The 13,392-nt window shown below is 39.9% G+C and overlaps 1 protein-coding gene across 2 annotated transcripts in view; it reads right to left on the minus strand.

Annotated features, from left to right (window-relative positions):
- HMGA2 (high mobility group AT-hook 2) overlaps window positions 1–11,083 on the minus strand; it is a 166,542-nt gene extending 155,459 nt beyond the window's left edge. For both annotated transcript variants that reach the window (XM_074942099.1, XM_074942100.1), the window contains exons 1-2: window positions 10,906–11,083; window positions 8,364–8,450 (exon numbers count right to left, since the gene is read on the minus strand). In XM_074942099.1, coding sequence (XP_074798200.1) covers window positions 8,364–8,450; window positions 10,906–11,022 — 204 coding nt within the window. In that variant the 5' untranslated portion in view covers window positions 11,023–11,083. The remainder of the gene's footprint in view (window positions 1–8,363; window positions 8,451–10,905) is intronic.
- Between the last annotated feature and the right edge of the window lie 2,309 nt (window positions 11,084–13,392).

Below are 13,392 nucleotides of genomic sequence, written 5' to 3' on the forward strand. Positions count from 1 at the left end.
ATTATGTATCTGCTGATTAGATGGGTAGCATTAAGTCTCTCTCTCTCTCTCCCCTATGGCTTGAATCTTGAGATTCCTTTTTCTAACATTTCATAGCATAGACTTAAAGATACTAAAATCCCCTCTTGTGGGGTAAAAAGAATAGTTTGTTTCAAGAAGGAAGGAAACGTCTTTAAAACTGATGGACTATTCGCAATAGTCTGCCTGTTTTTTCTCTATTGATAATGTTCAGAAAGCAAACCAGCATGTTTGAAAAAGAATATCGTCTTGAACATGTGTGTATTTCTACTTAGTGATACTTTCCTGGTTCTGAGTAACATTTTCCTTTTCAGATGCAAACACATCCTTTAAACTCTGAACATACCTTTCACCATTCCAAAATATGCTTTCATTTTAAGGGTTGAAGTAATTTCAACAGTAGGTGCCATTTCTAGGGCACCTACTGTTGAATTTGCTTCAACCCTTAAAATGAAGGCATATTTTGGAATGGTGAAAGGTATGTTCAGAGTTTAAAGGACGTGTAAGAATATGTAAAGAATATGTAAGCAAGACCTAGCAATTACTGCAAAGAGTTCAAACAGAGAAAACACAGATTCCATTCAGGACTCTGTCATTAGTTTGCTTGGTGATTGTGGGATAAATATACTTACCCACTTTTGTAATGCAACTTTGAAATCCTTGGATAAAAAATTACATATAAAATATTGTTATTTACAGACAAAGTATGTCCACCATACATATGTCAATATCTGATTAATAATAATGGTAGTTAGGTAGGTGAACTACAGGTGAAATCCTTGCCCAACTCAAGTCAATGGCAAAACTCCCTTCTATGGGGCCAGGATTTCACACTATGTGCATAATCATTCCTTGGAATCAAGGTTTTTTGAATACCTGGTGCATACGTGTTTTCATATATTGCTTCTTCACAGCAGTTTGTGTGTTTGACTTTCCCCTCAGGAGTCAATTGTCTCATTACATAAATCACTTATTGGTATATCTCTGTAAAATGTGCGTAATGCCTTGTCATGTAAAATGAATCCCACAAAAAGAGCTGGGAAAGTACTGGGGCCAATCCCTATAAACCCTACACTATAAGTGCAGTAAAATGACCTTGAAATAAATCTCAGCAAGAAGAAATGTGTGAAAAATAAAATTCACATTCCTAAAGGGCAAAATTATCACTTAGACTTGTTAAAAGAGTAAACTTGCTCTTTAACAGTTTATACCAGTGTTACATGTAAGGTGAAACCCTCTTATGAGAATACTTTTTAAAGAAGTACATTTGCTGTATTCTCTAGCTATTTAAGAGGTTTTTGTTTCCCTTCAAACCCTTCATTATTATGTCCTTATAACCTGGACAGTGCAAATAGAAATTAATTTTAGTATATGATGTCCAATAGACACATAGTTATTGTTTGAACTATCTGAGGCATTAATTTTTAAGAAGGGATCAGTTTAAAATGTTCTAAATCAACACTTTACATCTTAGTAAAGGACCAACAATCCCCCTCCTTTTTTTAAGGTTTTACTACTCTTAAAAATAAGATCATGCTGCCAATGTCCTTAAAAAAATGAACATGAACTTGTTCAGATCTACAGCAAACCTGGTCTTGAAATCAAACTTAAAAAATCCTAGTAAATTGACATAGACTATATAAAGTAGCTTGACTGGAAAGAGTACATGCAGATTTCTTTGAATAATCAATCTTCATTTCCAGTCCTAAACTGTCATGCAGTGTGGCTGAGTGCTGTTAACAATCTGTTTCACCCCAGAGGTGGCTACGTTTCAGTAGTGAATAGTGTTCCCTGTGTATAGTTTGTATATCAGTTTGTAAAGTGCTTCGGGACCCTTTGTAATGAAAGGCACTATGTTACTGCTGTATATGATTTCCACCTCATGTCAGAAGAAAAACATTTCCATAGGTCTTATCAAAACCAAATCTTTCCCAGAGGTGAGCTGGGAAAACAGCAGTGCATTCCAATTCATTATGTTTTGGTACAGAGAGATGCTGTAAGCAACAGGAAGGTTTCCATAGACTAAACTGCAGAAGATGAATGACAAAGACTTCCATAATGGACATTTTATCTCTACTCTAAAAGGCAAAGACAAAACACTTCTTGAACAAACAAGAAGGAAAATAATGATAAAAATATGATAGTAAAGACAAGGAATCTAGGAAACATAGTTCCATTTTTTCACTTGGATAATTATTATTAATATTAATATTTTGACAAATAAAGCACAAGTTTACTCTGGGAGCACAGTATTGTCACTTAATATAAATACCTGGTGTCATGACTAGTTATTTAGCAGTGATCCTGTCAAATAAATAAAATTGTGCGGAATAATGTAAAATTTAATTAACAAGAAGTTAAACACATCAACCCAACAGCACTACTTTGCCTTTTGAATAGATACTGTATTTAGAGCAATTTAATCTAACTACTCTGCTAGCTGTTTGCTTTCATTACACTGTTGTGTCTGGAGTGAGGAACAAATCTAGAGAGAACACCAAACCTCCCAAACATAACAAACAGTATTATTTAGACGGCAGCTTGCAAGTGATCTCAGCTACGCACTGCAGTTTATATCTGCTTAATCAAAGGAAGCTGTTTCTTTTTAATCCTCTGATGCAATGTAGAGTAAGGTGTGTTGTGTTGGGTTATATCTCAGCACAAGACACAACATGCTGAGACATGACTTTGCTCTATATAACATAATACAACAACATTTAACACTGAACATAAAACAGAGAAGGGCTGAGCAAGGGGAGGGAAGGTTAGCATATATGCAGTTTAAGGGTGTTTTTCTTTTTTAAAAATTAAGACACTTTTATGTGCAATATTATAACCAATTAATTGCTGCGATAAAACATTTTGGGAGTGGAACTGAATTAAATAGCTTTTAGAGCACAAAACATGTCTGAGAAAATGGTATTTTTCATGTATCACAATTGCCATTTCAATCCTTTTCATATTAAAGACAGTTAAGAGTCAATGGAAAGGTCTGCAATTCATCTAAGCTTTGGTAGCACAAGGCAACTTGAAGCTGCTTCATAACCTCACACTGTATGGGGCTCAGCAAAAATGGAGTGTGACTTTCCCACCACCAGCGCCTCCTTGGTCTATGGGTAGGCAATGCCAAGCAGAAACTGAAACTGTACAGTTGAAGGCAATTAACAAGACAAGATGAGTGTAAATAATTGAATGGATATAAAGTGTTCTTCGGGCATCCATATATTGTCAAGCAGAAACACAAATGCAACAGAATCCATATCTTGTGAACTCTGTTTTGCAAAATGATCTGTTGAGATGTCAAGATAAAATGTGTCAGAGGCATAGGTTAGCTGGAGTAATTGATAGCTCTCTCAACAAAGATCACTGTTGTCAAACCTAGTCAAGAGAACTTACACAATTAAGTGTCCCTCTACTGAAGTCACTTTGTTAAAAACCATAATAAAAGGACTCAGGTACTGAACAGACTAATCTTGTTACAGCTTCCATGTCATATTTATCCAGTTTACCGCCAAACAGGTTGTCCTGCCTGACACACCTTACTGAAAACATCTCAGTGGCTGAAGTCTCCATGTTTTAGGTGCAATGACCACTTGTACATCATATAGAATCATAGAAATGCAGGGCTGGAGGGGACCTCAAGAAGTCATCAAGTCCAATCCCCTGCACTGAGGCAGGACCAAGTAAACCTAGACCATCCCAGACAGGTTTGTCTAACCTGTCCTTAACAACCTCCAGTGATACAGATTCCACAAACTCCCTTGGAAGGCTACTCCAGAGCTTAACTACCCTTACAGTTAGAAAGTTTTTCCTAACATCTACTCTAAATCTCCCATGCTCCAGATTAAGCCCCTTACTTCTTGTCCTACCTTCAGTGGACATGAAGAACAATTGATCACAGTTCTCTTTACAACAGCCCTTCAATATATTTGAAGACTGTTAACAGGTTGCCCCTCCCCCCATCTTCTGTTCTCAAGGCTAAACATGCCCAGTTTTTTTAACCTTTCCTCATAAGGCAACTAGATTTTCATCAACCAACTTAGGGTGAAATCATGGCCCCAAAGAAGTCAGTGGCAAAACTCTCACTGATTTAAACAGGGCCAGGATTTCACCCGACTATTTAATTTAGAGACACAAACCTCTCTTCATAGAAGGCATATAACAAAGTGTAGATACAAATAGTACCACTAACTTTTGTTTGCAAAGTGTGCATTTTCCAACTCATGTTTTTGAGTTATTTAATTTCATTCTAATGAAAAATAAATGACTCTATTTTATTGAGCTGGACCTAAACTTTTAAATTGAAGGTGAATTTGACATAAGAGCACTTCTTGGGATTTCTGAAGTTTTCTGTTATGGCACAAAATAACTATTTCTATTGTTTTACTCCAAAAGCGCGTTTCTTCATTCCAAATATGGGAAATTTTATCAAGCACAAATATAGGAGCTAAACAAAGAAAAGCCCTGAATGCATAAGGGAAATGGAGATGTACTGGTAACAGTGCTACCTCAGTCTAAGAAATAAAACATAGGTATGGAGCAACCAAGAAGATAATGGAGGGATGTCAATATGTTGTCCTTTTTGCAAAGTCAAACATATAATCCTTAGAAAAGAGAAGTCCTCCATTTATTCTCCGATTTTGGTTTAAATGAATGACAGCAGGTCTTGTTCAGAGACATAAGCTCCAATGATAGAGTAATTCTGAACACTCTAGTACAATGTGATTAGAGTCCTTTTGTGTCTGTCTCCTACTTGTCATCTGTTAATATGTTATTCGCATTCACTGTTGGTGGAAAATTAAAGCGACTGAGAGGTTGGGGTGTTTTTCTGTAAATTGCAGGCTTACCTGATGTATTCATCTAATAAATATATGTAATAAATATGTATAAACTTGGTAAAATTCTATTTTTATATAATTTTGACTGATATTGGTTTGTTTCTAAGCCTTTTTTATTTTCATCTATTTAAATTTTCACTGTTGCACAAAATCATGGGTTTTAAGCCTTTTTTTAAAAATTGTATCCATTTAAACTTTCTCAGTTGTAGGAAATTATGAGAGGGTCAGACAATAATTATTTAATGACAGCAGACATTGAGATTAAAAAAGATAAAGCTTTATAACCGTTCAAACACAAATTGTGATCACATCAAATTATGCAAAGTAAATATCCTTAAATCAAACTCCAGTTATCAAGCAGCATTTTTCTTACTTTGCCTATATGTACATTTTGATTATTATTGATGGAAATATTTTTCATTGATTTTTGTGTGAACAGTGAAATCAACGTTCACCAACAAAGATTTACGGATAAAAAACTACCTTTCCAAGCCTAGATATGTATTATAGGCAAGTCAGTTTTTATGTGTGTATTACCTGAAATTAGAGTAATTGCTACATTATTAGCTGTCCAATTGGTCTTGCAACATTCTGCATGCATTGTCAGGTTTCACATTGCTAATTTCCTAACAAGCACAGTTTGTTTTCAAATGCCCCAAGGCCAGTTTACTAAGTCCAAACACAAGCTCTGCAAGTAAAAAAAAAAAACCATACACCAAGAAATTTTAAATACATCACAGAGTCATGATCACAGGGAAAATGGTGCCTCACCTGATTTAAGGGTATTTACTTTTTAAAGTATAACAAAACAAAGCTCCAATACTTGTCTGAGTATTTTTAGCTCCCTGACAGTTTGTGTAATACATTTTTAATTGTTATGTGTAATGGTCTGCAAGAGAACACCCGATCAATTAATCATGAGTGCCTTCTCACGTCTGCTCTGTGGGTTCTAGTGGTGTACGTTTATCTTACATGTTGTGAACACTATAGTACATTTCAATGAGCTCACTTTGAAAACCATAGGCCACACACTATTCTATAGAAATTCCAGCAATTTTCAACTGCATGTACAGCAACCAAGTTTACATGTATAGGGTCTTAGCAATGTTAACAAGCAAGGCTTTGAGACCTGGAAAAGGATACAGAGGCCCTTCAATTAATATATATGTCAGAAAGTTACAACTGTAATTCATTATTTTAAAAAGTGATACCAACAACAACTGAACCATGAGTTTTTGTTTGTTTTTAAATGAGCAAACTTTTCAATTCAGGTTTACTATGAGGAAATTTATCAGAAAAGAAATTGTATAAAATAAAAACTTTGAGGTGTCAAATGTGATATTACAACATCTATTTTAAAAAAGGGCAACACACTGTTAGTTGAAACATGATCCCAAAGCTTTTACTTTATTTATTGATTTACTTATTTTTAAAAGTTCTACAACTGTTTTACACTTCGGAATACTTAACAAAGACTTGTGCATCTTACCCAAAATACATATTTTAACAACCATTCCATCACAAAAATTAAAAAAAAAAAAAAACCACCAGACTTATATTTAAGGAAATGTCAAAGATTTTTTAATAGTAAATAAGACGTGTGCCCCTTGGTCAAATTTTATTATACATAACATTCTGTAGAATTTGCCTTAGTTACAGTAGTTAATTGGTGAACTCTGAAAATTGAAAAGGTGCTATTAACTTGTTCAGTTCTTAATTCAGACTAAAAAGGAACTACATGCACCAAAATGATCTGAACATAACTAAACTGCATAATATATAGTTTTGTATAATAAAAAAGTCTTTTCTAATTTATGATGATTTTAAATCACTCAGATTTATTAACAGGTTTTAATATTTCTACTAGAAATATCTTTTAAATATACATTTCCATGAAGAATTAATTTAAAATTTTATTCTCGCTAGAAATATTACACACAGTAATGTCTACTCTTCCAACAGTAATATTCAAAACATTTAATCTCAAATTTCAATTTTCCAAACTAATAAAAATTTGTTTTCTCTCTTTTGAAGGATTAAATTTAAACTGTTTAATACTGAATCTGATGTACATTTTTAACTATACAAAGAAAAAAACCTAAATACCTACACTTATTAGGGTAGCAAAGCGGTTTTTGTACATTTTAAATATCTAACCTGAAAAGTACAATTTTTACCAACTTATACATTTATTGATTAAATATACTGTTTTTTCCCAGCCCAGACACTAAAAAACAATTGGAAATTCAAACACTATAGGAAAATGTTCCTTCAGCTAATGTTCAAAACATTTAAAACAGACATGAAAGAACTTAATATTTATCACTAGTTGCTATGGTAATTTATAACACTGAAAACTATCAAACTTAACATGGTCAGTGCCCTCAGGCACAAAGTAAACCACATTTTAAAATTAACCATAATTAGATGAGCCAACACCCATCTTCCAAAACACATTTTACCACATAACTACTAAAGAGTAAAAGACACTGATACACTTAAGCACCACAGTTCACTCCCAGATTTCGTAAGCTTTTGTTTTCAACTTAGTACCCGTAAATTAGTGCTAACTGCTGTGGAACCCTCCACAGAACCATCACTCCTGTACTTATTTTCAAAACTACATACTTCCATTTACTTCTTATGTTCACCAAAAAAATGTCACATATAAATGTATTATTAGCCTTGTTAGCAAGATTTTATAATGCACAGCATTGGCAAATTTAAATTAAGCTAGTTTTTCAGGTTGAACTTGCAATTTAAAATCAATGAACTAAAAGGATTGTCTTCACTGGACTGGTCTGTACCATTGCTAAACTATTCAGAACCCCTATGGTATGTATCTGCTAGCAACACCAAATTGTAGGAGTGGTTCAAAAGACTAATATTGCTTCAAGAAACAGCCTCTTTGAAAGTGATTACTAAACAATACATAGCAGGCTGTTACTGTAACTCACAGTTTACTTTACCATCACATTTTAAAACTGTAAATTTCAAGAAATATTTCTATCAACACATAATTGGATTTACTTCTAATTACCATATGTTTGACAAAGCACTTAGCTTTAATAGACAGATTTGGTTTGAAGTAGTAATGTAAATAAATGTACAGGAAATGAATTTTCATTTTTATGCACAGAAGACTTTTTAAATCTTAAACTGGAAAATAATATTAATAATAATAATTAATAATATTGATTTTCTTTCTAGACCACAATGCTAGCTGCAGAAGATCTCAATCAATATCTCAAATATGTCATATTATTTCATACTGTATGCACTGTACAAAAACTAAATTGACCTCATATGTTCTGTGCTAGGGTCTTTCTGCAGCAAATGTTAACTCTGATCTTACAAAGGTAAAATGCGGAAAATATGTGGCCTCCATTATTAAAAATGGTTCAAACTCTACAGTTCAAAGGCTGAATGACTGGAATAATTTGGAAACTAACTGATGAAACTAACAGTAATTGTTAAGAACTCTCTCTCTCTCTCTCATAATCTCACCTTCTGAGCTGCTTTAGAGGGACTCTTGTTTTTGCTTCCTCTTGGTCTTCCTCTTGGTCTTTTAGGAGATGGTTCTCCAGCTGGTTCCTAAACACAGGAAAACATGCTATTGTAGCAAGAATCTCCACAAGACACTACCCAAATAGACCTTAAGTATAAACAACAACTGAAGAGCTACCTAAAAACATGAAGTGTAAATGAATGATACAAAGTTTAAAATGAAGTAGAGAACTCTAGTTTGCATATTAAATGAGACTTCATTTAAATTGTAATTATGTAAGAACATAATGAAAATTTGCATATTCTAACAACTGTAAAACATACCAGAAAACACAAATTGTTAACAGGGATGTTGACTGTGAACTTTGTGGAAAGATGGTTTTTCAAAATTAATTACTCATTTCATTTATGTTTCATCATAAGAGTATACAACTATTGTATGTAGTTTCTATCACAAACATTTTTTGGAAAAGCTCAATACTGAAAAACTGGGAAGTAATCTGCAGTTTTCTCTTAAGGACACAAATAGATTTTTTTTATTTGCCTTTGTTATTATGAAGTTTGCATTTGTCCAAACTTAATTGTCTTTTGTTAAAATGTAAATGTAAAGATTTCTTTACAACAGATTTTTGGCATGCAATATATATTTTTGGAAATAAAATATCTGTAACAAAAAAGTTTAACACATCTATACAAGAACAGTGATTATTTTAGCATTTTTCTTAACTGGTCCCTGTGTTTGATAGTAAATTAACTAGTCATTAAAATGGATATGAATGACTAATAGTTCGGATTCCAAATATTTATTCAGTGAATCATAAATACTATAAAACTCTTCTAGTTCTAAATATTGAACATTTCATTCAGATTACAGGATGTGGTAAAATTAATTAAATGCAGTATGTTAACTTAAACCATCCTAAAACCCTTTAGATTTTAAATTCCCTGGTACATTTAGATAGTCTGGAAAGGAGACTAAATAATACGATTCTCAGTTGCGAGCCACAGAGACATGGTGCACATCTGGATCGAACACGTTTTAGGAGATGCAGTTTTCTTTCTCTCCGAGCCATTCAAATGCTAAAAAAAAAGCCATGCTCAAAACTTGCAGAGCCAATGCTACTGGTTGGTTTTGTTGCAAGACCACGTTGTCGGAGCCAGGTGTAAAGTGAGTTTGTGGGGTATAAAGCTGAGATCGCAAAGCTGAATAAGTGTCACAGGGCAGAGCGGGAAAACGTGGGGCTCCAGTTTTGTGGTTTTCCATAAGTATTTTCTGTGCATTTTTCAGGAGCACACTGGAGGGGCAGGAGCAGCTGCATACCCCCAGTTTAGGGGAATGCTTTCGAGGATGTTCTGCACCTCAGAGCTCCCATAATATTTTCAAATCATCTGACATGCTTTGAAGGAAGTGGTGGGATACTAACGAATGGAGTAAACATGTTTAAAGCCCGCGGAAGTCAGTTTAAATGAGCTCACTAGAAATCCCCACACACTTCCAATCGCTACTTCCGAAGCCTGCGAATTATGGCAAACAAAACCTCCAGCTCGGTGCTTCCCCGTGCTGCCTCTGCAAAGCTGCAAGCTTAATTGGTTGCATCCGCAGGCAAAATCCCCGCAGCATACATCGCTTCAGAGGGGGTGAAAAGAGCCGGACTCGGGGAAGCAGAGTGGCAATGTCACTGCAGGAAATGAAGGGGGGGAGGCACAAGTCGAGCAAGCTTCAACCCCAGTCGGGTCCTGCAAGTGAAGAAGGGCCCTTTTTGGAGTCCCTGAAACTGACCAGGGGTGCAAAGCGAGGGGGGGAGCGCTGGCTCTCCCCGCCCGCAGCCAGAACCCGGAACAGCCCCCCCGGGAGGTGGAAGAACGACCTGCCTGGCAAAGGGCTCCGGAAATGCAAAAGGTGTTGTGACTGCGGCGCTGCCCCCCTCCAGCAGCCTCCCCCCTCGCCGCCGGGAGTGGGGGGCACCTTCGTGCCGACGAAGGGGGGTGGGGTGGGGTGGGGGGACCAAAAGCCAAGCGACTTTGCAGCCGCACCCCCCAGCCCCACGATCTAGGGGCTGGGTTGGTCAAGCTCGGAGGCGGCAGCAGCCGGCGGTGGGACCCGACCCCCCACAGCCCCGGAGCTTGCAAAGGCTCCGAGAGGCGGGCGCCAGCGCAGCTCGGTCCCTTCGCCCTCTCGGAATTTCAAACTCGGCTCGGGGATGACCCAGCGCGCGCTGGTTGGCCGGCTCCGCGCCGCACATTTCCATTGAACAGCGCTACCGCCGCCGCCGCCGCCGCCAGCAGCAGCGCGCCGCGCACAATAGCCAGCGCCTCTGCCCGGCAACCCACCCCGCGCCGCCTGCAGCCGCCGCGCCTTTCCCCCCGCCGGCGGGCCGCTTAGCGGGGAAGGGCGCGCAACAAAGCCCCCCCGCCCCCCCCCGCAGCCCCTCACCCCCGCCGCCCGGTCCGGTCCCCAGGACTCCAGTGGCAGCGGGAGCCCGTCCATGGCCACGCTCGTCTCCTCTCGCGCGCGCGCTCCGTGCAGGGAGCGGGTACTGACTTGTGGCTGCTTCCTGGGTCTGCCCCGTCCTCTCTTCTGAGGCGCTGTGGCTGCAGGTTGCTCCTGGGCAGCGGTGGAAGTGGAAGGCTGGCCGGCTCCTTCCCCTCGCGTGCTCATCCTGCCGCCTGCCGCCGCCGCCGCTGCTGCTCAGCCGGGAACAATCGCTCCGAGCACCTTGAGAGCTAAGGGGGGGTGGGGGGGGGATTCAACCCGAGCGCTCGCCGCCCGCTGCCACCACCACACACCGGACGTCCTGGTGCTGCCAAAAAGGAGAGAAGGGGAGGAGGAGGAGGTGATGGTGGTAGCGGTGGTGGTGGTGGCGGCGGCGGCGGCGCGGGGGGGGACTCTCCTCTCTTCTCTCCCGTACGCTTTGGGAGCAGGGATCGCTAGTAACGCGGAGCAGTTCAAGAGGGGGGGTGGGGAAGGAGGGAGAGAGGGTGAATTGCAGCCCTACAAATGCCAGGAGGGGGGACCGCGGCAAGCAGAGCAGGAGCAAACCAAGTGGGGGGGGGGGGAGGGAAATATCTTCTTGCAAAAATGGGAAGCAAGCGGTGGCTATCGCCCGGGGACCGGCTCAGGACCCAGTAAGAGGAGACACATTGGAAAGGCACGGGGGACTCGGCCCTCCGGCCAGGAGTCATGCACACTGTGGAGATGGGGGGCTGGGGAGCGGCAGAGAAAGAGCGATCATTTAAACAAAAAGAGAGGGAGAGCGAGCGAGCGAGAGCTGTGGTCGTGTGTGTGATGTGAGCTGCTGGGGCTAGAAATATTATTAGGCGAGTCCTGCCCACGGATTAAACTGGGATGAGTAAAAACAAAAACACCTTTGCCCGTGGGTGGAAAAAATAGGAGGGGGCTGTGTGAAAAAAAAAATCGAGGAGGAGTAGGAGGCAGGGCGAAAACCCTAGGATCGGGGGCTGGACCGGGGCCAGATACAACATTAGAAATACAGCAGCATTGGAAGCAGAGGCAGGCTAGAGCACACGGAGACCAACTCACGTGTCCAGCACCGTTCATGCCCAACTTGCTGCTGCAGGTTTAAAGGGACAGACCGGGGATTCCCACTGCCCCCAGTCCTCTGCCATAGGCGCTGGAACTAGGGGTGCTGGGGATGCTGCCGGCACGTCGGGGTTGAGGTAGTAATAACCCACATATATGGTGTTCACCTTCAGCACCCCCACTATAAAAAGTGTCCTAGCACCACTGGTCCTCTCTCTCAAACCTGAACTAGCCAAGTTTGGGCAGCTGTACAAATGCACCTCAGCTCCTCTGCTACAGCTTGTCAGGCATAAAGGTTTGTCAACCAACCTTTCTAATAGCTACTTGTTTGCTTCCTCCAGTGACTTAGTTATTTTGTCCTGCCCCATTCACTTCAACCTCCAAACCTCTGCACAAAGGCTCCAAGTGAGGGGTATAAGACATACAATAAGGTACGAATCTTGCAAATAGCATCTGATTCATAAGTGACATTTCTGATGCAAATAACAAAGAATAAATTGAAAAGTAAGATTCTGCAACAAGATATGGCACAGAGATGCACTAGTTGCATTGCTAGATAATCTCCTTATACCCATGGAAAAGGACAAACACTAGTACTTCTAGACCTCTCATGAGCCTTCTGTACAATTAACCACTAAGTGCTGGCTCACCAGGTTCACTTCTCCACAAGACCTCTCACATGCAACAGTCCTGACCTTTTGGTGCTGCCTTCCCTCCTATATGTCTAACTAAATTCTCAATATTACAGCTGCACTTGCTAAGAAAGAGACAATGCAGTTACTCATCTCTACTAAAAAAAGGAGGACTTGTGGCACCTTAGAGACTAACAAATTTATCCTCCTTTTCTTTTTGCGGATACAGACTAACACGGCTGCTACTCTGAAACCTGTCATCTCTACTAGACTCTGAAAGAAAAAACAGCTCCTGGATGAAGTGCAGCTGGCTCAAAATGAAACTTGATTGGGTGGAGGTGATACTGATGGGAAAGAGGAACACTTTAAGGGACTGATTGAAGCCCTTTGTCAAAAGGTGTGTCCTCCAACTGTCTAGGAGGTGCACGACTTAAAAATCTTACCAAACTCATCAGCTAGCATCCCAAAGTGTCTTCTCCCATCTTCTGCCATTCTTTCCTCTCAGATGCAGACCTAGCCACAGTTATTCATGCCTTTATCTTGGCAAGGGTGGACTCACTCTACATAGAGCTGATTGTGAAGGCTTCACGAAGGCTTCCATTTCCCTAAACAGGACACTGGGAGCATCACACTAGTGCTTCATAGGCTACTGTCGCCTCTCAACTAATTCCATATCCACTTCAAGGTCTTGGTCATTATCTTCAAAGCTCTCAATAGGCTAAGATGTAGCTGCCTCCAGGACTGCCTCTTTCCCCTCAAATAAGCTACAATCAGCAGGGACAATGGGGCCAAGCAGCGATGAAACAGAGCTCACAAAGCAACTAGCCATGAAGATAGAGATAGCTCTGAGATTTTA

Source organism: Natator depressus, chromosome 1, assembly GCF_965152275.1.
Source record: "Natator depressus isolate rNatDep1 chromosome 1, rNatDep2.hap1, whole genome shotgun sequence".
In the NCBI taxonomy this organism is placed as follows: Eukaryota; Metazoa; Chordata; order Testudines; family Cheloniidae; genus Natator; species Natator depressus.